The 25,000-nt window shown below is 41.7% G+C and overlaps 1 protein-coding gene across 1 annotated transcript; it reads left to right on the top strand.

The window, feature by feature from the left end:
* The first annotated feature begins 2,734 nt into the window (after nt 1–2,734).
* On the top strand, nt 2,735–17,644 carry LOC129858295 (gamma-aminobutyric acid receptor subunit alpha-6-like). Its single transcript, XM_055927435.1, has 9 exons — nt 2,735–3,483; nt 3,718–3,836; nt 4,706–4,773; nt 4,921–5,141; nt 5,361–5,443; nt 7,150–7,293; nt 7,598–7,750; nt 11,902–12,158; nt 14,056–17,644. The coding sequence occupies exons 1-9, from the start codon at nt 3,398–3,400 to the stop codon at nt 14,608–14,610; spliced, it is 1,686 nt and encodes a 561-aa protein (XP_055783410.1). The 5' UTR covers nt 2,735–3,397; the 3' UTR covers nt 14,611–17,644.
* The last annotated feature ends 7,356 nt before the right edge of the window (nt 17,645–25,000 follow it).

Here is a 25,000-nt window from a genome sequence, read left to right as displayed (position 1 = left end):
TTTATCAGTCGGCTTGAGAGCTGTGACCTTCCCAGGGCACAATTTATAATTTTGATATCTCGATCGGTGCTTTGTTCAAAGTCACTATGATTTGTAGGTTATGGGTAAGGTAAACAAATATTTTGGGTTCATATCCTCATCCTTTGATAATGTACTGTAGTTTTATCAGACTGCTTTGTGGCACAGAAAGCTGCTCTTTTCTCCCTCTCTGTGATCTCATCTCCTTGCCCCCTCTTGAGGATGTCATGGAAAGATAGTCACAGTTTGCATCCTGCATCACTTCCTCATCCGTCGCCACGGCAGCCCATGCCCCCCACCAGCAGCAGCAGATGTATGCACAACACTTGTGCTGGGCCTTTTTGCTGAGCCGCAGGCAAATGGGACGGAAACCAAGTGACATCACCACAACCTTGCATTAGATAAAGCATTGACACACCAAACTCTGCATGTTACAATAACTGTGTCATCGTTTTGGTTCCTGAAGCACCATGATGTGTTGCACCATCTGGAGCCATGTTTTGCCTGTCATGAGATCCGATCGGAAACTATCATTTAAAATAAGGTTAGCCAAATAATCATGCCAGGCTATAATTTGCAGCAATTGTAAATCCCTTCAAACGTTTGAAAATGAATTCAAATGCACTAGTCAACAAGATGCGCTGCAATTCAGAGAGTATGGATACATTCCCAAATGTATTAACATGATATAATGTGGCTCTATTGAGATATCAGCCAGCTGTTTTCAAAGCTCATGGGCTTGTGCTAGGTTTGGGGATTTACTTTTGTCACTTTGTTAAATATGTTGTCACATTATGAAATGCATAAAAAGCCTAAAATAGCAAGAAACATAAATAACAAGGCTTTAACTGATGATGATGACGGTGAGGAAGATGACTATCAATCATTGTTCACCCAGTCAAACACCTAGGCATTGATGCAGTGGAGGGTTTAATGCTGCAACATACCATCTATCATGTTACCTCTTTCCCTATGCTTGATGTGCCTCTGTTTAGCTAAGATGTCAGTCTTTGGCTGGGGTGTGATTACTAGACAGCTTGACTCACGGTTCTGACTCATTGGGTTCATGTGCCAACACCGCCGTGTAGCATCATCAATCCCATCCCCAGTGCAAAGGGGCTGCTTTCTCTCTCTACCTGCCCATTACACTCTGTGTACTCAACGCAATGACCTAAAACAATTACACACAATGACATGCTTAATATACAGCTACAATGGCATTTGTATGGCTTCGTTTTCTGTTAAAATACCATCAATTACTGTAAATCTGTATTTGAGGGGCTACTAACTGAGCATGTCAGGAAAATGTCTGGGTATGAGCAAAATGTTATCATTCAAATATTTGTTATTTTATTCAGCATTTAGGTTTTAAACCAGCAAATTTCAGCATGGATGTACACACACACACAAAGCCAGTCTTATAGCCACACACACACCACACACAAACCTACACACACGCCTGCACGTACTGTACACATGCTCACACTCAAACATGTATTCGCACACATGGGCACGCGCTCACACACACACACACAGGTGAGAAACTAGGTTATCATAGCAGTAATTTTGCTGCAGGGTATATAGCTTACAGAGCAAGAGAACCTGTTTCAAGGAGTCCTGGGACGTGGACTACCGAACACACACACAGACAGACTAAAATATGTTGATTTCTCTCATCACCGTCCTGTTCTCGTTGTAAAGCAGCACATTATTATATTAATTAAGACTAAAACAACATCCCTTATTTGAAGGCTACAATACATGATGTCCTCTCTAAGACAGAGGCCAGGTTAGACTATGAAAGGTCAAGATAGCATAATAAGCTTTACATGCCTTTTTACTAATACACTTTATGATATTCCATTGCATACATTTATGAATACTGTTACATATATGTCCAATTATTTTCTGTAAATACCCAGAGTCCTCAAACATACACATTCTAATTGAATAACATACATAAGGTGTTATAGTTGGAAAAAAGCCTTCCCCATAAAGAGCGTGTGCATTACTCATCCCCCACAAAGAAAGCAGCGATGCTTCAGTGTGTTGTGGGTGGACTTGGGTGGGTGGGAGGGTTATGGGTAGAACATAGGGAACTGTTGTTACCACATGATTCCAGGGCTGAATCCTAAATGGCACCCTATTCTTTATGTGGTGCACTATTTTCCCTATCAAGTGCACTACTTTTGACTAGACTAAAATAAGTACACTATGTAGAGAATAGGGTACCATTTGGGATACCAGGTTCACTCTGACTGTTCACTGTGTGCACATTTCCAGCTCCAAATCAACCTCCTGTGTTGCCAGCACATTGTTCAGACTCCCAACAAACAGAGTTCTAATTAGCTTCTCCTCTGTTAAGGCCAGTACTGTGTAAGAGCCTAGACAGTTATGTTCTGTCTGGTTGCGGAGCAGGGATTTTACCTGCAGCCCACCTTCAGGGGCATAGGCTCAGAGGGGCACACACACGGACCTGGGCACACACAAACACAGACATTTCCTCTACCTGTTAAGATTTAGGACACACACACCCACATACACTGTCTCTCTGAAGTTCCTATCTCAGGTCCAGAGAAATCTGTGAAGCAGCATGTGGCTTGTCCCAGTTCCTCTACTCTACCTGTGTGCGTGCGTGCGTGCGTGCGTGCGTGCGTGCGTGCGTGCGTGCGTGTGATTGCATATTGCGACAAGACTGACCCATTTGAATCTAGAATGCAGTCGTATACAGAGTTCCACAAGCAACATGACCCCTTAAGTCTCATCAATTGCTTTAGATAAGGTGAAGTGATGGACTGAAGCAGAAATTTTTGATTTTGCACGGAAAACTGAATATTTGACATACACACATGCACACACACACAGATGTTTTTTTCTCAGTTTATATGGCTTCGCATATGGTCCACTCTAAATGAAAAAGTTTAACAGCAGTTTTTTCACCATAGCTTTGGGGCAGGGGTGTAACTAAATACAAGCAGTCACATCCTGATTTGAAATCTGTTTGGTCTCACCACTGGATTTATTGCGCGGCAGACGCACAACACAATTTTGCCATACAAAATGTAAACGCGGAACAGTGCACCGTGCACGTCTATTCTATTCATCTCTCAAGTCAAACGATGGTGCGAGACTGGGGGAGAGCATACATACTGGACTTGGGGTGGATGGATGCCAACAACTGAGAGAAGAAGGTGTTTGGTTAAGTCATCGAGCGACAGCCTGAAAGGTGCGCGCGTTCAGATGCTCTGCTGGCACGGGCTTTTTTCCCTGGCAAGAGAGAGATAACGGGAGATGCTGCTGGAGTTGCTTTTGTGCCGTTCCGCTCTCTCTGCATTTGCCTAAGGGAGATGTGAAGAGGCTTAAAGTATGGCATGCAACGATGGTTTCTGCCAAGAAGGAGATGGTGACTGCGATGTACCCCAGTTATATTTCGACTCTCTTCTACCTTTTCTGCCTGACTGCTTGGTGAGTTCCTAAAATACATGATCTGGGGGGGCTGATTTTCTCTTGTTAGATTGGCGCGAGCTGCTCTGGTGCCGCTGTCCATGGTCCTGAAGACTCTAGGTGCTGAAATCCAAAAGTGCTCTAACTGTGTCATATGGTTGTGATTCCCAATGTTGTCATCCATAGCCTGGGTATCGGGGAGGCTGCTGTCTTTCACGATAACAAACTATTTTGATTATTTGTGTCGTTTTTCAGTGTAAAGAGAATCTCTGGAACGATAAAAAAGGATGAGAGAATATATCCTGAGAATTTCACACGCATTTTAGACCGACTACTGGACGGGTATGACAACAGACTGCGACCTGGATTTGGTGGTAGGTACCTATCTGAAGCAGTGATAGTTTTCGGCTGTCAAATTAGTTTCTATGTGGCTCAGAGATGGTCGAAAATTGTTATCACTATTGTGCCAATGCTATTGAATAGTTTAGATAGGGTATGAGGTTGCAATCAAAATTGCATTGTATTTTTCAACCAGAGCTTTTCAATACTGTTGTGAAACATGTTGATCTACTGAGTTGCGAGCACGACCTCCCACAGATGTGCAACCACATTCCATGTCTCAAAAACTGGTCGTCATGAATTGAATTAACACTTTCTTATATTCACTGCTTTGACTCTTATGTGCGACTGAATGTTTAAGTGAGTTTAGTTATGTCATCGCTGTGGAAAAAGCCGCTTAATGCACAATTTAAGTAGAACGAGTGCAGATGTACTTTTCGTGTCTGTCAAATCCTCCACGAGCTCAAAGTATCAGACGCACGTTTAAAGACTATGCATTTAATGAGAAGCAATCTCTTTATTGTTCATTAGGCCTACAGCAGTGACATCTGACATGCATGCCGTTGTGATTGAACATATCTTAGGCTACGCTCCTCAACTCAACCCTGAAAAATATTACACCTTAGTAAACTTCACAACTCACCCTTCAAGTGTGCATAGCATAGGTTAGATACTGATCGGCTTGTACCAGAGGTTTATGTTTTAAACCTATTTGCTGTTGCTGGGGTTTCATGTTTTACATATTATTCCAGGCCTACAGGTGAATACAGGTCAAATGAGGGTTGATGCTTAAAGGGTGGCCTAACAAACCAGAACTACTAGTCTAAGTTCTATTGGGGCTCTAATGGGATATGCCTAGGATATTATAGGGATTGTGAAACGGATTAAATTGTTCTCTCAATAGGTCCAGTGACAGAGGTGAAAACAGACATTTATGTGACAAGTTTCGGGCCTGTCTCTGATGTTGAAATGGTATGTACCAAATCAAGAATTTGAAACAGATGAGTACCCGAAAATAAGTTTGACTGACCATGCACTTAACGTTTCATATAAGAATGAAGTCCCAAACTTAACTGTTTATTTCGGACATTTGCCAATTTCTGTCTGTTGCTTCCTCAGGAGTACACCATGGACGTGTTCTTCAGACAGACATGGATGGACAGGAGGCTGAGGTATGAGGGGCCTATCGAGATCCTCCGCCTCAACAACATGATGGTCTCCAATGTGTGGACTCCAGACACCTTCTTCAGGAATGGCAAGAGGTCTGTGGCCCACAACATGACTGCCCCCAACAGGCTATTCCGCATCATGAAGAACGGCACCATTCTTTACACCATGAGGTACTACATTTGCCAAAATGCTTTACACCCTGATGCCTACATTACCCAGCATGCCAGTGTTACAATGCTAAGTGCTGTTCAGCCTACCTACAGTATCCATCCTAAAAGTAGGGCTCCACTGTATAGATATGATACATGTTTGAGTTCTGTTTAGACGGGTCCCAACTCTCTCCAACTCCCATTTGTTTTAATATGTTTGGGTGTATGTGTCCCCAATAGGTTGACTATCAGTGCAGAGTGTCCCATGAAGCTGGTTGACTTCCCCATGGATGGACATGCATGCCCTCTCAAGTTTGGAAGCTGTAAGTATGATATGACACTGTATGTCTTTTCTAATACTGTATCAGGAGTGACTTGATAAAGTGGTTCTTTGTCCGTGTTATGATGACATGCATACTTCGGAAGACTGTGTATTTATTGACATACACCCCAAAGCAAATCCACTTGTACTGTTTCTTAGTAGATCTTAAACCTGACACTGTTTACGTGTTTACATGCTTTCATAGTAAACTCATTTGTTCTTTGTCTTAATTAATTTAGTATGCAATGTTTAAAAAAACATATATTTATACTTCAATGCACTAAATCTGTCCCAGTTCATCACATAAATGAAGTTGACTAATTGGGTTAGAAAAATATACCATTCTATTGTAATACCATTACCATATGAATTGTCAAATTCTTCCAGCTTTGTCATATTTGAGGGTTTCAGACATATTCCCAGAGTGAGAAGTAATTGCTTTTCTGACTAAAGTGCTAATAATACATTACATTCTTTTTGTACCAAAAACAGAACAAAGAAAGCCAAAATCAGCACTATTATTCATAATAAGAGGTCAGCAAAACAGTGACTTATCTCCGATGAAAGGATCTCTCCAATGAGCCTTCTTTCTTGTCAGAAAACAGTAGTGATTCAAGATAACATCTGCTGAGGGGAAAACTAAAGAAAGGAACGAGGAATGAAGGATGGTTTTCCCATGCACTTCCCAATCCTCCCCCAATCTGTTATCAGCGATTGTGACATTGTCGAGGACAAAATAGATTCCTCTGTTATCATTCTGTCACATTACTCTTGGTTTAAGATAGTACCTTCCCATCCCATCCTCCCATCCTGGCCCAGAGTCAGGGAAGTAGATGTTGGACCCGATGGTGTAAAGGTCAGAATCCCTCTCCTCGCCCCTGGTTAGCTCAGACCTATTCCGGTTCTCTCCAGAGCTGGTGTGTGTCGGAGCGCCGCGCAGCTTTCCGCTCCACAACATGCCCCAGCTGGCCCATTTTCCCGGCGCAGTTGGGGTCCTGCCGACTTCGAGTCCCCTGTGGGAAACGGCAAATGAGAACAACGTAAGGGGGCATGCCTAGCCGGAGACAGACCCTAACATAAACCCAAGCCTGTGTTCTCGTTTTTCTTTCAGCCCTGTGTTCTAGGAACTCTCATGTCACATTTCACCGTTTTTGCAACATCTTTGCAACGTTGGATATGCAAAAACATTGTACCAGAGAGCTCGTGAGACCGGGTAGTTTGTTTAAAAGCCAACTCATTTGAGCACACAGTAGACACCCATGCCATCTAACACCATGCAATTGTACTACTCATTTTCAATCAAATTATGAGGAAAATATATCTGAAAATCCAGAGAGTGTACCATTTGAGGTAATCTTCAACATTTGCATGTATTAAGTCAGTGAGTGAAGTGCAGATCAAGTGGAGAAATCATGTGTGACTGGACTGCACACCATCACGTAAATATGTCTCTTTCAAACAAATGCATTGTGATCACCTGACTAAATGGGGGAGATAGAAACATTTCTCATGTTCACAGAGCTTAGAGTTATGAAGAGGATGTCACCGGCTTACAGTAGTCATTCTCTCATAAACTTAAATGTGACATTCTCTCTATCCTATAATAAAGCCTCTCCTCTCTCTCTGTCTCACTCTACAATTTAGAATTGGCCTCACCCCCCCCCCACTTGAGGGTTTAATCCAAATCCTTTCCTTCTCCACCCTCAGATGCATACCCTAAAACAGAGATGATCTATACCTGGACCAAAGGACCACAGTATTCAGTGGAGGTTCCCCAAGAATCCTCCAGTCTAGTGCAGTATGATCTCATTGGCCACACTGTCAGCAGTGAAGAGGTCAAGTCAATCACAGGTATGATGGGCTGGTGAAAGCTACCTACCATTGGTTAGATATAGTAGATATCCCCAACTCTGATGATGGTGATGCCATTCTTTGTTAATCATTTACATTTCTTCATCGCTTCTTACTTCAGTTTGGAATGTTTTCTCTACAGTGGCTTTGTCCAAATTACTGTTTGACACCATTTACCTCATAGAACAGAGAAGACACAATAAAAACTCCATGCCACCAGAAGTCCATTAGTTCCTGTCCTCTTACTCATTGTCTCCTGCCAGTCATGAACTAATCAACTGTGATATCTATGGCTATCCGCCAGGTGAATACGTGGTGATGACAGTGCACTTCCACTTGAAGCGGAAAATGGGCTACTTCATGATTCAGACGTATATCCCCTGCATCATGACAGTAATCCTCTCCCAAGTATCCTTCTGGATAAATAAGGAATCAGTCCCGGCTCGAACAGTCTTCGGTAAGTATTACTCACAAATCCCGCCATTCTGTAGAATACGTCTGTTGAGAGGCAGAGAAGATGCAAATGTGAAGAGGGAAATGCCTCTTCTGTGCATCTCTCAGTCTCCATTTTTGTAACTGTGTAGCCAGAACATTCAACGTTCTGTCTTTAGCCTGTCACACAACCATTAAGGTCTACGATTAATTAAATGTGTGTTAAACTTCTATTTTTGTTATCCATCAAAGTGGCAGTTGCATTTGCAAATACGCCCATTTGTTTAGAAACAGAAGTGTTAGGTCCCCACAGTGGGTGGAGTCAGAAATTGAAGAGTACACCTCTAAGCTGGGAACCTTGTGCACCTTTCATGGAATTAGTGTACTTTACTTTACCAGATGTTCATAAAATATCCTCTGTCTGTTTGCTTGGTCTCCTATCAATTCCACAGCACTTTTCCCTTCGTTGCGTAATCAGGCTTTTACAAGTACTCTGTGTAAATCGGCATTTCTGTATTGCATAATTGAGTATCCATTTCTTGTATTATAGTCTTCAGTCTTATTCTTTTTCATGCCAAATTTAGTTTGCGGAACTGAAATGAACTTTAGCACTTAATTAACCTCTCTTGGCATTTTTTTTTGCGAGTTGTAGACACGGATGGAATTTTAGCTAGCTCGTGGCTAGTACTTTTTTAGACGGGACTAGTAGAAAATCAGCCAAACTAGCCCGCCGGCTAGTAACATTTTTATCTTTTGAAATATCCCATAGCACAGATTTTGGACACGGGCTAGTAAAAATTGCTGTCTACTAGCCTGGCTGGCCAGTGCCCCAAATCCTTAAATTCCATGCCTGTTTGTAGAGGATTAGCTGTGTAGGATAGGGTCCTTTTAGGATAGAAGAAATCTAGTGCATGTGGCTGAGTAATTTAAGGTTTGTGGTTTCTGAGGCGTACTGTTGCCGTCCTGCTAGCTTCTTCTATTCCTTCACTATTGATTGCTGGGATGTTGGTTATATGGGTGATTGCTGGGGTGTTGGTTTTATGGATGGTTGCTGGGGTGTTGGTTATATGGGTGATTGCTGGGGTGTTGGTTATGTGGGTGATTGCAGGTGTGTTGGTTATGTGGGTGATTGCAGCGGTGTTGGTTATGTGGGTGATTGCAGGGGTGTTGGTTATGTGGGTGATTGCTGGAGTGTTGGTTATGTGGGTGATTGCTGGAGTGTTGGTTATGTGGGTGATTGCTGGAGTGTTGGTTATGTGGGTGATTGCTGGAGTGTTGGTTATGTGGGTGATTGCTGGAGTGTTGGTTATGTGGGGGATTGCTGGAGTGTTGGTTATGTGGGTGATTGCTGGAGTGTTGGTTATGTGGGTGATTGCTGGAGTGTTGGTTATGTGGGTGATTGCTGGAGTGTTGGTTATGTGGGGGATTGCTGGAGTGTTGGTTATGTGGGGGATTGCTGGAGTGTTGGTTATGTGGGGGATTGCTGGAGTGTTGGTTATGTGGGTGATTGCTGGAGTGTTGGTTATGTGGGTGACTGCTGGAGTGTTGGTTATGTGGGTGATTGCAGGCGTGTTGGTTATGTGGGTGATTGCTGGAGTGTTGGTTATGTGGGTGATTGCTGGAGTGTTGGTTATGTGGGTGATTGCAGGGGTGTTGGTTTTGTGGGTTACTGCTGGAGTGTTGGTTATGTGGGTGACTGCTGGAGTGTTGGTTATGTGGGTGATTGCAGGCGTGTTGGTTATGTGGGTGATTGCTGGAGTGTTGGTTATGTGGGTGATTGTAGGGGTGTTGGTTTTGTGGGTTACTGCTGGAGTGTTGGTTATGTGGGTGACTGCTGGAGTGTTGGTTATGTGGGTGATTGCAGGCGTGTTGGTTATGTGGGTGATTGCTGGAGTGTTGGTTATGTGGGTGATTGCAGGCGTGTTGGTTATATGGATGATTACTGGGGTGTTTGTTGTATGGGTGTCTATGAGGATGTGTGACTTTCATGAGCACCACTGTAAAATAATTGGAGGATATTTTGTTTGGGAAAAGTACTGTTTTGGCTGATCCAGTGGGGTTGGTAGTTGAAAATACAGTAGGTTTAATATCATGAGTAGGTAATTGCTTTTTGCTCTTGCATGTGTTGATGGAAATATACATTTCTTAATGAGCACCCACTTTTGGCACGTTGTTACATGCTAATCCACACGATGTTGGTTACTGCATCCGTTGCATCTGTGGGCCTATTCGTTTAGCCCGCTGACTTTCTTTCAGGGACACACATATCGCTGAGTCAATGGGTTCTACTCATATCTCAGCAGCTGTAGAGGCAAGTGTGTGTTATTCCACAGCCACATTGATTCACACAACGCCCCAATGCGTCCCCTCTGCCCCCTTCCGTCTCAGTGGCAAGCTAATGAAACTGTCCAATATGTGACAGGAGGGTGTCGTGGGAACATAAATATTGTTGCATTGGCCAATCCCCCGGGCTGTGGGGCTGTTACAGTACTCTCGTCTCTCGAGTGTGCACTAACGCACAGGCTGACTGGCATTTTCTTCCCTTCTCTCCTCTTTCCATGATATAATGTTACATTTTCTGACTCTGTGACTCCAAGCTTGGCACATATATAATGGTTGTAGGACTATGTTTGGGAGGGAAAAAATACATTGACTTGAGGTATGATTAGCAAAGCTCCCCCTGGAGGCTCAAGATGTTATTGTCTGGTGATGTTGGAAATTGACATTGACGTCATATAAAACTAGCCTGGTCTCAGATATGTTTGTCCAATCAATGTCTGGCATGACAAAGGCCATAGGGGTTGGCAAAACAGCACAATCAGATCTGGGACCAGGCTAATGAAACTGGCTCCGCCTCTTGAACATGAACATTAACCATTCTGTCCCAATCCAAGCAACCTTAATTAAAGCAATGAGACCCATTCTGTCCCAATCCAAGCAACCTTAATTAAAGCAATGAGACCCATTCTGTGCTAATCCAAGCAACCTTAATTAAAGCAATGAGACCCATTATGTCCTAATCCAAGCACCCTTAAAGCAATGAGACCCATTCTGTCCTAATCCAAGCAATTTTAAAGCAATAACTCCCATTCTGTCCTAATCCAAGCAACCTTAAAGCAATGAGACCCAATCTGTCCTAATCCAAGCAACTCTAAACCAATGAGACCCATTCTGTCCTAATCCTAGCAACTCTACTCCAAACCAATGAGAACCATTATGTGCTAATCCAAGCAACTCCAAAGCAATGCGTTCTAATCTTAACAATGTATCACAAGATGAGGATTGAAAGTGCCTGTATTCCAATAGAAACAGGCATTACTCAAAAATTGGATTGTAATAGCTCATCTGATTAGATCAGTCACACCTCGTTAATATGTACCAAGAACGATTGTGCCTCTGATCTCGCCAATTAACCCAATGAAAGACACGAATATGAACTAATATCCTAATATTAAAGCTAATATTTACCTCTGAATCATACATTACAGAATTGTCCGGTGGTCGGCTGAGTTTAGATACATAATTATGCTGCGAGTCACGTCAGAGCAGGTGGCCTGGCGGTACATATTGTGTCATATCTCGAACATAAAGGTGATTTTCTCTAAATCACAGTATAGCTATTTGCTAATAATCCCAAGGACAAGTGACCTACAAGTTTACTGTAACTCCCCAGTTATTGTAATGGTATGATCCTTGGCGCACGTCGGATTGGTTATTGTTTAAAAAGGAATTAGAGAGGAGGGAAAGTAGGTATGCTACGTGGTCGCTAGGGCGACCTCATTAAGAGGGAACGCATTGGAAGCAAAGGTCAATAGGTCATTCTAGTGTCACAAACATTCCGTTTACTGTTTTTCACATTTAGCATTAAGGCTGTCATGCATTGCTTTGTGTGCTGAATTTTCTAAATCATTTTCATAGATTTTCTAAGAAGTTGTAGACCTGAACTAGCACACCTGATTCAATTAGTTAAGTGATTGATGATTAGTTGATCAGTTGAATCAGGTGTGCTAGCCCTGGAAGAGATCAAATACATTGAACAGCTGGGGGTCCCTGTGGAAAGGTTTGAGTAATTCTGATATAGAGGATGGTTAGGCCTATTGTTTTAGTAGTTTAGTGTGTTGACATAACTTGTATTATTTTGACTACAGCCAAGGTTAAACTTTTTCTCGTTTTCAGGCATCACCACAGTCTTGACCATGACCACGTTGAGCATCAGTGCGCGCCACTCCCTCCCCAAGGTCTCCTACGCCACAGCCATGGACTGGTTTATTGCCGTGTGTTTCGCCTTTGTCTTCTCCGCCCTCATCGAGTTCGCTGCCGTCAACTACTTTACCAACGCAGAGATGGAGAGACTGAAAAGGAAGCCGGCAAAATGCCCACCGGCGCCCCAAACAACCCCAGTGAAAGTGAAGGATATGGAGGAAGTTCTGCAGGTGAGACTTAAGACTTATTCTCATTCCCTTTACCCTTCAGAGACTGAAGTGTGCACTTGTGCACTCCACTTGCTAATTTGTTTGCTAATCTCATCAGATGGAGATTCAATTCAAGTCTAAAATATCAGAGATATTGAAATGCCATGTTTTTCAAACTTCCAATGCGTTCCCTCTTAATGAGGTTCCGACTTGCTTTAAAGACTCTATTTTGTGACAGGGATGAGAATTAAAGAAGCGTTTACAATGACTGGCATTTCATTAATCACATGGTGATCACCCATTGAAAGCGATGCGTTTGCCTGCATTGGAAATGTCAGACAAAACCGTAACTGAAAGTTACTTTATCATTGATAGTTTGAAGTATCTCTCTCGCTTTCTCTGTACCTTCTTTGTACCCCTCTCTCACTCTCTCCCCCTCTCCATGATAGCATGAGCTAGAAGCATGATCACGATTCGCTTCCTGAAGGCCAAATAAGAATAGTAAATGGTGGATACACATTAAGTCTGGCCTGTTTAGAGTACAGCTGTCTGCTTAGATCAATGCACGCCATTTGTAATCCAGCGCAGAGGCTTAGCAATATTATCCCTAAAAATTCTAAATATGCTCTGAATGTCCTACATGTAAATGCTTTCTTGTGATTTAAAAAAAACTTGCCAGCATTTTAAGATAAATGTGTTTTGAAGACATGCGTTATAGAATGGGTAACGTGTTAAATAGTTATAATAATTGACCTACAGTTGCAATGTGATGCAAACATGTTATTGTTGTTAAGCATTTTACAATCTGTTCTCTTGAAAGCATATGCGGGCCTAAGTGCGTGTAATTGGGTTTGACCAAACATATTTTTCTTGAATTCATTACTCCATACATGAGGGATCTACCAGAAACACAGGCCTACTGTAGTAAGAACACAATCCTTCATTTGTGGGCATTACATTGTGCGGTGCTACATTTCTTGCGTCACAGTCCAACTGTTGATTGATGACTGATACCCACCAGAAAACAGCCATACATTCCCCTGTATGGCCCGAAGACTACTTAAAGTTTCCCTGTGGATCTCAAATCCTTGTGTGGAATAATCTCGCCTGAATGCAGTTTAGTGACAACGGCACATCAATGGATTAGCAGGTTGCCACGGCAACGCAGCCGGGTCACGCGTATATAGGTTTCAGATGCCTCTTTTCCTAGAGAGCCGCGGCCCCAGCCCCAGTGTTGATTTCAGTGGGGAAATCTGCTCGGCATTAGGACCTGTGATGTATATTGATGTGGTGCAGATTTTTCAAAGACTTTCACCTTTCAGCCATAGTGTTGTCAAACTTGGCCTAGAATCCACAGTTCTCCGCCTCACATCTCTGACAGGAGGCCATATGGTTAGCTGTTTAGCAACATTCCATTGGGGAGTCAGTGGGGGAATTATCACTGGTGAGGCTGTGGTTAGAGTGCAGAAGCTCCCTCTACTGGGGTTGAAATGCTATGATCGCTCTCGGGAGATGAGCTCTTTTGATGTTTTACTCTACTGCCTCACTGCCCCATGGAACCGTGCTTGTGACACAAGTTTGTGTGAAATTAGGGAAGGCCTACCCAAATAGCATCTTTGAACTGGGTTATTCTACCATACAGACTAAAGTAAGCCAGTCATATTCAGGCCCATAGGCCAGGTTTAGAATGGGAGGTTCCTGGCTGTTTTTAACCTGATAGACCTCCAGCACTGAAAGGGCTATATAGTTCATATTTATCAGCACAATACAATTGTCATATTTTTCCTTACCACAAAGAATTAAGTGAAAACCTAATTTCAGTCAAATGTCTCCTCTTCGAGGTGTGTGTGCTTGTTGTTGCACAGTTCATTCACATCACTGCAATATGGGTTTCTTGCTTATTTTTCCTCCTCCACAGCATAACCCTGACACCAACGGTAACGCAGACACCAACGGTAACCTTCGAAAACGGATGAACTACATGTCCCAGCAAGACATCCAGAAAGCTGAGTCCAACAGCGAAGCAGCTACAGGGGTAACCAGGAGACAACCCCAGCCTGGCCAATCGTCTTCATCCACGGGGTCGACTGGGGACGCCATCATCCTACCACACTCCAGCCCCGGCCCTGCCAGCCAACCGAACACCTCCTTCACCATCCTGTCCGTCAAGAACACGCCCCCGGCTCCACCCACCACCCCGACAATACCAGCCAATCAGAGCCAGCCCACCGCTGACTCCTCCCTCCAGGACCTCCTAGGACCTAGACTGGAGCACATTCAACTGATGGGTAAAAATGAGCCCAAGCAGTCGCCATGCTCCCAGCCGACCACCAGCGGTATGGGCGGGACCAGTAAAATCGATAAGTACGCTCGCATCCTGTTCCCAGTGTCCTTCGGAGCCTTCAACATGGTCTACTGGGTGGTTTACTTGTCCAAAGACACCATGGAGGCCAAATTTCGAGGCCAAATCTAGTTTCTAGTGGTGATCTTGGGAATCATTTTCTACACAATGTATAGTGACGGGATAACAACAATGGGTTCTCTTGAATCCTATCAGAGCTCTGGAGAAACGGAAGATGACATGACAAGGAAACCAAACATGCTGGACAAGAGCCTTAAATAATTACCGGTACACGTAGGAATACTAATCTCAGAACATCTGTTTGTTTCATTTTCTAGAGGGCTTCTGAGAATGAGCATGGGAACACAACCATTCCAAATATGTGATATTTGTTTGATTCAGACAACTAGGCCATACACTGAGTGGCCATATCCAATATGCAATACAGTAACGGTTTGATGGATTGGTTAGTTGTTTTAATGTTAGTAAGTACCCTCGCTGAAGCAAAATACAGTAATACCTGATCTTAGCGAAACCTGCTAATAGATCCCTCTAGTCTTAGCAGGCGTTGCTACAATGACAAAGGATTAGGAGTCACAATATCGCTGAGGGTGAGCCGGACACACTACAAGTCACAAGGTGTCAAGAAGAACAGAGATGCATTGACAAGCAGATTTGGGGTGTATTTTCTCCCTTACTGATAAACACCAGTAGATATCTGGGTATGTGGTCATTTGTTCTGGTATCAGAAGTAGATCCATTTTGTCCACTCAAATCTACTTTGCACTCCCAAGCCTGTACAATGAACCTCGACCAAGCTTTGTTAACAAGCGTAGAATGAGGTTACCATACACGCTGGCCTACTTTGCTCAGTACCCTACAAACAACATTTCCAGGAGAGGTTCCTCTAAGCCCAATTAGTTCAATATTTTGAGTACATTCCCTCCAACACCATTCTAGGAAGTCTTTGGTTGAATGTTCAACTATGAAATGATGTGTTTTTCTTTTACGTAGTCTCTTTCTGGAACAGTGTATTTAATGTAGTCATTAAACATGAAATAAGAATATTGATAACTCACAAAGGAATATATTGCAGGAATCTGGTGGAACCCTTTGTACCCTTTCATGTACAGTACGGTACCTGTTAATGTCCATCATGAGGTCAGAGGAAGGGTCATTCCCCATATCAGAATTTGTTACATTGGACGCATAGTAATTGCATTCTACACCATCAGAGACCACAAGTTATGTTCGTTAGGGACTTGAGAGATGGGGAGGAAAGTGTATAGTGACTATGCAATTCTCTCTGGGCGTTAGGTATCATTTCATAGTGCATTAGCCTTGAGTACTGAGGGTCTTTAGGGTCCTATACCAACTTTGGACAGCTTTCCACTGATAAGGTACAAAGTTCCACATTTCTCAGTCCTAAACGTGCTATGTCCATTGCATCTATGCAACCTCTTAAAGTAAAAGTATACTGCTGTCTATCCCTGAGGACAACTCATCTCTCGTTATCAGTTGAGGTGATGTCATCTACGGAGGCATGGTTAGTAACTATCCTGATGCCTGGTTTCCTGCTAATGGCTATTATCACCCAGACAGGTCTTACATAGTTGGCCCCTCAGTCACTGTTGACATAATAGTGCATTCATTTCCTGCAGGTGGGGCTCAAAATAGAGAGGCTGATAGACAGATCAAGATGTCTGCCTCAGCCTCATGTCTCCTCGACGCACTCATGTGTGAAATTGATTCTGCACTCCCAACTACACACTCACAATCACACATACACTCTTTAAGGAACTTGTTCGCAACAGGTGAGATGGTGTTTTTTGATGCATTTCTGTGTGTTCTATTTCCCAGCTGTCCCCATTATTTTCTCAGTCTCAATAAAACACCTTGCCTAGTGATTGATTGTGGGTGTCACGGGCAGTTTGCCTTGCTTGTTGAAATAATTTCAGGCTAGACGGCGGCCGGCTAATGAAAGTTGGGTCTTACGTAAAGAGTTCCTGGTTGCTGTTTGGGAGCAACAGAACAGAGGGAAACAGAAGAGAAGTGTAGCAAGTCTAGTGTATATATGCAGAGAGCTCTTGCAGAGAATGTGGTTGACTGGTTACGTCTGATACAAAAGCATCTCCCTGGGTGTTCAGCCACACTACAGCAGAGGGGGAGGGAGGTCATTATGCTGACCCAGTAAAGGAACACATCGACATCACTGTTTTATTCGTACAGGCCCTCAGTATGTTGTTTGGTCTATGTCTTGAATATCTAAATGAGACTGCTTAGAAGAAGACCTGCGGATATGATGTGTTAACTCACCGCAAACGTAGGCCTAATCTTTCCACCACTGGTTGAAGTTTAATAAATGTGGCCCCTAAAGAAGTTCTCAGAGACATGGTCCTGAAGGTCAGTAGATCAATTTATGGGACATAAGTTAGTTATAAAAGCAATGTACTTTCAATTCAATAATATGTGAGATTACGTTTCAGTGTAATTGTGTCTTACACAAAAGACTTGTGGGGTTTGTGTTCTTATGTGGCAAGCATCATTTCAGCTTGGAAATCACATTAGGCTTTCCTCCACCAATTTGACCATGTCTGTCATACTGGACTCAGCTACTGAGATTTGTCTTTGTTTTCTGTTTTAGGGATGATTTCACAGACCTAGATAAGCCTATTCCTATAACCTGCCACTGGAAGAGAGTCCGATTTGGTAATTGACTTAGCAATGTAAGTCTTTGTCTCTGAGAGTAACTGGAGATAGATTTGTTTTCATTGTGCAAGCAGTTATGTGAGCAAATATCCATAAACGCTCCTTGGACTGCCTCCAGGACCAAGCCCAGGCGAGGAATAAAACAGCAAGAAGGATTGGGATGGCATACACGTAGGTGGAATAAAAAAGGCATTGTTACTTCTTTCCAAGAGGTTAACCCTCACACAAAATGGTGAACTCCTCCTGACTGTACATACTCACAACACTAACCGAATGTCTTTGTACAAAATACTGACGTTGTGTGTTTTTGTAGTCAAGAGAATATTTACCATTGCGATTGGCTATGCAAGACTAACACGTTAAAATTGTGATATAGTGCAGGTGCCCATTCTGGGTCTTCTGAGAGGAAGTGACATCACTCTCAGCCAAATAAACAGAGTGCATAATGTGACATTGATGGGTCTGGTTTCTTGATCTTCTCTTTCTATATTGTTAAAGTAATTCATATGTTACATGAAATGTGGTGCATAAAAAAAATCTGAATCTCTTGGTGTAAATGTTTAATGGCATCCATGTTAGTACCACTTCAGTCATGGTCCTCAAACCTCACCCCTTGCTCAGGTAAAAAACATCAACCATCCAGTTCAGTTCACTGTTTTTGAACTTCCTAACCCTTATGGCTAAAATGTTAGTAACGGCAGTGACAGCCCTGGCCTTAATTTAATATAATATTGCCTGTAAATAACATGAACAGTTTGTTGGTGCTCGACTCGAGAGGTAATTTCACAAAGCAATTAAAGCATAATTAAGAAAAATGACAAATGACTTCATAGATGGTTGGCTGAGGGCTTGTCATTGACAAGTGCCAGGCAATAAGCTGAGGGGCTATGACTCATGCTTGTTATGTCCTGCTGCTGCTCTCCCAATTTTACACAGACACATCTCACTGGTTAGCATGTCACAGCAGTCAATGATGTGTAAGCAACTCGGCAGCATCCCAAACTGGAGTGAAATGAGAACATTTCTCAATTAGCGGAGTATTGTGTCTGAGTACAGTCTTGGCATTTTTTTTCTTGACTCAGAACAGTTTTGACTGGTCATGTAGTCCTTTTGTTTTTGGGGGGTTATGGTAAGACCGTTATGCGTTTCATAATCAAGGGTTATATTTAATTTTCTTGAAATTATTGGAATTCTAACTTGTTTCCTACCTTTGCCAATATCAACACACATCCTCCTCACTCCTCCCCCTGGTACATAAAAAGGCATATCATTTAGGTCAATACACTAGTCTGTCCTGCTTTAAATATGTTTAGTATTATGCCCCCTGCTGACATTTAATTATGTTACACCAGAAACTTAAAATAATGTGGGAGTGGTCATTATGAAGTCTTACCAAGATTTTATAGTCAGAATTTTCTCAGTAATGTGTCTTGCTTTCTAACCTAAAAAAGGAGAATTGTGCATTGTTCTCTTAGAAAAATGTAAAGTTCCATGTGAAATAGACAATAGAAACTCAGACATATTTTGATAGTTTGTGACCTCTGAAGTGACTAGGGCAGGGGTCTCCAGTGGTGGAAAAAGTACCCAATTTTCATACTTGAGTCATTTTCTTTTAAGGTATCTTTTACTTAAGTAAAAGTGAAAGTCACCCAGTAAAATACTACTAGAGTAAGTCAAAGTATTTAAATGTACTTAAGTATCAAACGTAAAACTAAAAATCATTTAAAATGTATTGTATTAAGCAAACCAGACGACACGATTTTCTAGTTTTTTATTTATTTTTACGGATAGCCAGGGGCATAGTTCACCACTCAGACATAATTTACAAACAAAGCATTTGTGTTTAGTGAGTCTGCCAGATCAGAGGCAGTAGGGATGACCAGGGATGTTCTCTTGATAATTGCGTGAATTAGACAATTTTCCTGTCCTTCTAAGCATTCAAAATGTAACGAGTACTTTTGGGTGTCAGGGAAAATGTATGGAGTAAAAAGTACATTATTTTCTTTAGAAATGTAGTGGAGTAAAAGTAAAAAGTTGTCAAAAATAGAAATAGTAAAGTAGATACCAAAAAATAACTTAGGTAGTACTTTAAAGTATGGGGGTCTCACACCGGTAGATCGCAAGCTATAACAGTAGCTCGCAGCCCACCTGAGTAGCTATCCAAGCAATTCTAAAAGGACATTACAAAGAAATGTATGTGTTCCATCAAAAACTGTCAAACATAAAGCTCCTGGCTACTATCCAATAAAAGCCACATTGACATTATCCCATACCTGGTTAGCCACTATTGCCAATATTGGTTTAAAAAGCCAAACGTAAAACAATATCTGCCAATTAATTTCCAGCAATATGGATGTCACGTTCCTGACCTGTTTTCTGTTAGTTTTTGTATGTGTTAGTTGGTCAGGACGTGAGTTTGGGTGGGCAGTCTATGTTTTCTGTTTCTATGTTGGTTAATGGGTACCTAATATGGCTCTCAATTAGAGGCAGGTGTGTGTCGTTTCCTCTGATTGAGAGTCATATTAAGGTAGGTGTTTTCACACTGTTTGTTGTGGGTGGTTGTCTCCCGTGTCCGTGTTTGTCGCACCATACGGGACTGTTCGGTTTGTTTGTACATCTTCTTTTTGTGTAGTCTATTTTCCCTGTTCGTGCGTTCTTCGTGTTTCATGTAAGTTCGTCGTCCAGGTCTGTCTACTCCGTTTGTTGTTTTGTTAGTTTATAGTGAAGTTCGTGTTTTCGTCTTTTCTTTTAATAAATTATGTTAACTCAAGACGCTGCATTTTGGTTTAATCCCTGCTCCTCCTCTTCGGATGAAGAGGAGGAGGAGGAAAACCGTTACAATGTCTGTCTGTTTGGTGCACACATGTGTCTGGTGCACACATTTGTGGGTAGACCAGAAAGACTTTCCCCAAAAATTCTCAATTATGTTAACTGCAAATAGACTTACCTGACAAAAATATCAGGAATATTTGTATCAATTGTGTGGCCATTGCAAACTCTGCTATGACATGCTGCAGCAGCAGGCCTAACAGCAGAAACATCACTGGACAGACACGTTTCTCTCTTGCTTAATGAGTAGTTAAAGGGAAATTACACTCAAATCTAAATGTTTTTTTCCCCCACACCTCAAAATTGGTCTTCTGATGTGAGTTAAGCACTGACATGGGCTCAGAACATCCATTTTTGTTGTTTCTCTATGAATAATTGAAAATAGAGAGTAAAAATCTAAAACCAGGAAAAATAAAACTGAGAAAATAACTGAATATTGGAAAATACAAAAAGCAATTTTATGGGGCCCACTTAGAGCTGTTTATTAACCATTATTTTATCAGGTATATTGACAGAAAATACACATATTATACACTAAGGACACAGGGAAGAGTTGCAGGTTAGAGGAGAAGAAAAGAATGGTCCTATTTCAAAGCTATATGAGTAGCTCACGAAATGTTTTAATTGCTAGAAAAGGTTGGAGACCCCTGGATTAGGGAATATTCCTTGATTGATTCAAGAACAAGAGAGTGCTAGGGCACCTGCGGTTCTTTGACACCTAGCAAGTTCACACACATCCATACACTTCCCCTTGTTGTTCTGTTGTTCATATAGTTAGGTTATTCTCAAACCTCTAAAAGTCCAATTGTGATGGGGACTTTTATGTTCATTCGATTGACTCGTAGGTGCGTCAATAGACTCCTCTTAAGGATTGGACCTCAATTTTTGCCTAAAATGACATACCCAAATTGAACTGCCTGTAGCTCAGGACCTGAAGCAAGGATATGCATATTATTGATACCATTTGAAAGGAAACACTTTGAAGTTTTGGGGGGTGGGACACCGATCCCGTAGAGGTTAATTCACATACATGTGTACGATTCATCTGTGGAATTACATAAGACTGGAGGAGAGAAGAGAGAAAAATAATACAGAAAATGTTTCAGTATGGATTTTATCGTTTCATTTATGATTTCACCTGCAAATCCAAGTGGAGTGAAATATGAAAGTTTGGGAGTATCACTTTCAGGCATGTGCCAAGCCTGTTCCCTAGTTGCATCTGTAAGTAATCCATTTTCTTTATTTTGTACCTCGTAATTCAGTTGTTTCTATTGCTTCATATCAGGGGAAGCATTTGGGGTTGCCATTACACTTGAGCAAACACAAAAGCTACACCTCCATTATTTCTAATTGTGTGCAAAACATGTTTCGTCATTTAAACATCATTATTTCACCGAGACCTATCCATGTAGGTGTGTAACCCGTTTTAATCAATGAATGTATTTATTCCTCCTAGAGTGCATACTTAATTGGAGTGCAATAAGCAACACCTGCAACTGAGGAAAAGCTATGCATTTGTGAAGCATGACTGAGTTCATGTTACCATCTCAGTCAGGGCACAGTAATCATATGCATTTATTAAATATTGCAAAGTGTTTAACAGATTCATGAACAACACAATAATAAGGTATGGTAACTGCCAAAATAAAGGAACCCCCCCCCCCAACATCATGCATCTTAATAGGGAGTTGGGCCACCACGAGCCAGAACAGCTTCAATACGCCTTGACATACAGTAGATTCTACAAGTATCTGGAACTGTATTGGGATGCCACACCATTCTTCCATGAGAAATTACATAATTTGGGGTTTTGTTAAAATTGGTGGAAAACGCTGTCTCAGGCATCGCTCCAGGATTTGTTCAATTGGGTTGAGATCTGGTGACCAATATAGGGCATGGCATATGACTTACATCGTTTTATTGCTCAACAAACTATTCAGTGCCCTGTGAATGGGGGCATTGTCATCCTATGGGGGCATAGCCATGGTAGACAAAATAATGGCCTGCCCAGCATTTGATACATGATCCTAAGCATCATGGGATTTTAATTGCTTAAGTAAGTCAGGAACCACACCTGTGTGGAAGCACCTGCTTTCAATATACTTTGTATCCCTTACCTGTATGTCAAATGTCATCATTGTATTTAACCTTTTTGTCACTTTTTTTTTTTTTTACAGGGACAAGTCCTACATACTCCCTTTCTCATCAGAGAAGGTTTCTCTATGGAAGTACAGGTTCTAAAAGGGTTTTCTGTTGGGTGAACAGGTTCTACCTGGAAAGGGTTCTACAGGGACAAGCCATAGAACCCTTTATGAAAGGTAGAATGTTTTTCCAAATGTGCCTTTGTGACCTCCTAAAGCAAATCCTTCAGTGATAGACAGGGACAGGGATAATAAGTCTAATTAATGGTTACAACATGACCAAACTATTCTTAATTACCTTGACAGAGAACATTTACCTAATGGACATTTCTGAGACTTCTCAGACAACCCTCAGTAGAGAATGTCTTTCTTGGCTGCGTTTAGACAGGCAGCCCAATTATGATATATTTTCCACTATTTGGTCTTTTGACCAATCAGATCAGCTCTGAAAAAGATCTGATGTGTAAAGATCTGATGTCATTGGTCAAAAGACAAATTAGTGGAAGATCAGAATTGTGCTGTCTAAACACAGCACTTTTTCTTCTTGTCACGTAAGACTGGACAAATTGAGGACAGAGGATTCTTATGAGACATACCATGATGACAATGAGACCCTCCAGAATCCAGGAGAGGGCATGATGAGTGAGTGGCTGGTCCAGTACAGTGGTGCTATTACACTTCTAAAGGATGGGGCAGTGGTCAATGGCAAAGACTTTACAAGAGCTATTTCTCTTCTTCATTTTACATATTTTAAGACTAATGTAGTCGGAAAAGGAGAAAATAAATGGTGAGAAATGAATGTATTACATCAGAGAACATCCTGTAACATTACAGGACAAAGTACATTGAATTAATAAGCCAATTTTGTAACAAATTGAGCAATTATACATACTTCATTGAACCCATTAGCCTTGTAACCTCTCCATCTCTCTCATCGTTGTTCTCTCACACCCTCGCTCTCTCACTCATACATAAACACACACACACCACACAATCCTTGCTACTTGTAAAGATGTAACACGGTTTGTCTTTTCCTCCATGGAGCAGTGTGGTCTTTATCGGTGTCACAGACCCTTGACAGCCTCTTCATCTGTATTCTGCAAGGCTTGTTGCTGAGGCAACAGGCGTGAGACAAGTCTGGCAGTTCCAGCAACATGTGTGGGATCAGCTGACCAAAACGATGATAATGTACGGCTGATTTAAGTGTATAATTTATATGTTCTCATAAATCAATGATTGATGTTAATTGCCCTTGTTATACATTTTCCTCATATTTCCAACATGTATAGTTTAGATACACAATTACTGTAGCATCTTATCTTGCCATTTTATAATAATGTAAATGCATGAATGCCCAAAATCATTACGTAAGGAGAATATGTATAGAATAGAATGTGTAACATGTCTATTTTGAATGCACCATATCTTGGCTGGTAACATTGCAATCTTCCCCTCACATATGATATACCTATATTATGTGAAACAATTTAGAAAATAAATATTGAGAGTAAAGATCATTTTATATAAAAATACAAAACAAACATGGGAAGTGATCTGTTGAGTTACAGTAATATGTGTCTCCAGCAGAGGACGCTGTCATCACCGATAGTACCAGTCTTTATTAGAGAATGTCATGGCACCCTCAGGTTACCCCATTGGATCACAGTAAAAATGTGACCTTTTTCAAAAACTTTTTTTTTGTTGTCTGCTTGTTGTGGTTAATTACAAAACAAAATTTAAGAAAAGTACAACATGTCTAAAGATGACTTTTCAACATTGCCTGCTCCCAAGCGTTCTCATTACTTAGAAAAACGTAATATGGTATGCCTACCCGCATGCCCCTTTTCATGGCGGCGCTAGAAGCCACCTGAGAGAATAAGTGATAGCTAGCTACCAACCGGAACATTAAGCTACGCAAGACCAACAACACAAACAAACTATACAGCTACAAGTACTTAGTGGAGTTACAAACAGACTATACTAAACAAGTTAAGTCTTTCCTGTGATGAAATGTCTTCCACACACACAGCTACATGTAGCCTTCTTGGACACCGAATCCCAACAATTCCCACTCCCACATCGTATAGCCAAAAGCCACAGGGCTCTTCTCGCAGGCTCTATTTCCCTACATGGGAGCATTGTGAACCGTAGGTTGGAATGTTTGACCTAGTTACATGTAGACTGAACAATACAGCAGCTTTTTTGGCATGCTTTCTTATTTCTGTATAACTAAAAAATTGATTATGAAGTTGTCTCTTTTACAATGGAGGTCAATGGGAAAGAATGTTTGTTTCCCTAATTTGTGGGCGTGGTCTTCTTCTATGACATAATGGCGGTCCGCAAACAAACGTTAAAGCTGCATGCCGCCACCTACTGTGCTGGAGTGTGTGGTCAATCACGGTTTACAACATTTCTAAATCCTTCTACCTAACTCAGTACTTCTGAGAAAATAAAAAAGAGCGCTACTAACTTCTAATAGATCCTCCCCATCCCCCAAATCCCTTCCAAACCTCCCCAACCCCATCCAATCTCATTGAACCCCCCCTCTAATCTTTCCCTCCCTTTTAAAATACTTACAACAATATAACAACACATCCTCCACCGTTTCATCGACCATACACTCCAGACACAAACCATTCACATGCTTGCCAACCAGATGTAATGACGAGTTTGAATCTTGGTTCAACAACCTTTCTTTGGAGGGCTCAGAGTCCCATCTTTTCTTCCACACATCTATCAAAATGGCTTTGATCTTACATTTGGCCTCACCTCTACCCAGCGGAACATTAATATCAATCATATCTAATTTCAAAGCTCTTTTGGCTAACTGGTCTACAATTTCA

This window comes from Salvelinus fontinalis, chromosome 6 (assembly GCF_029448725.1).
Source record: "Salvelinus fontinalis isolate EN_2023a chromosome 6, ASM2944872v1, whole genome shotgun sequence".
Taxonomy (NCBI): Eukaryota; Metazoa; Chordata; class Actinopteri; order Salmoniformes; family Salmonidae; genus Salvelinus; species Salvelinus fontinalis.
This window is presented reverse-complemented; position numbering and strand designations above follow the sequence as displayed.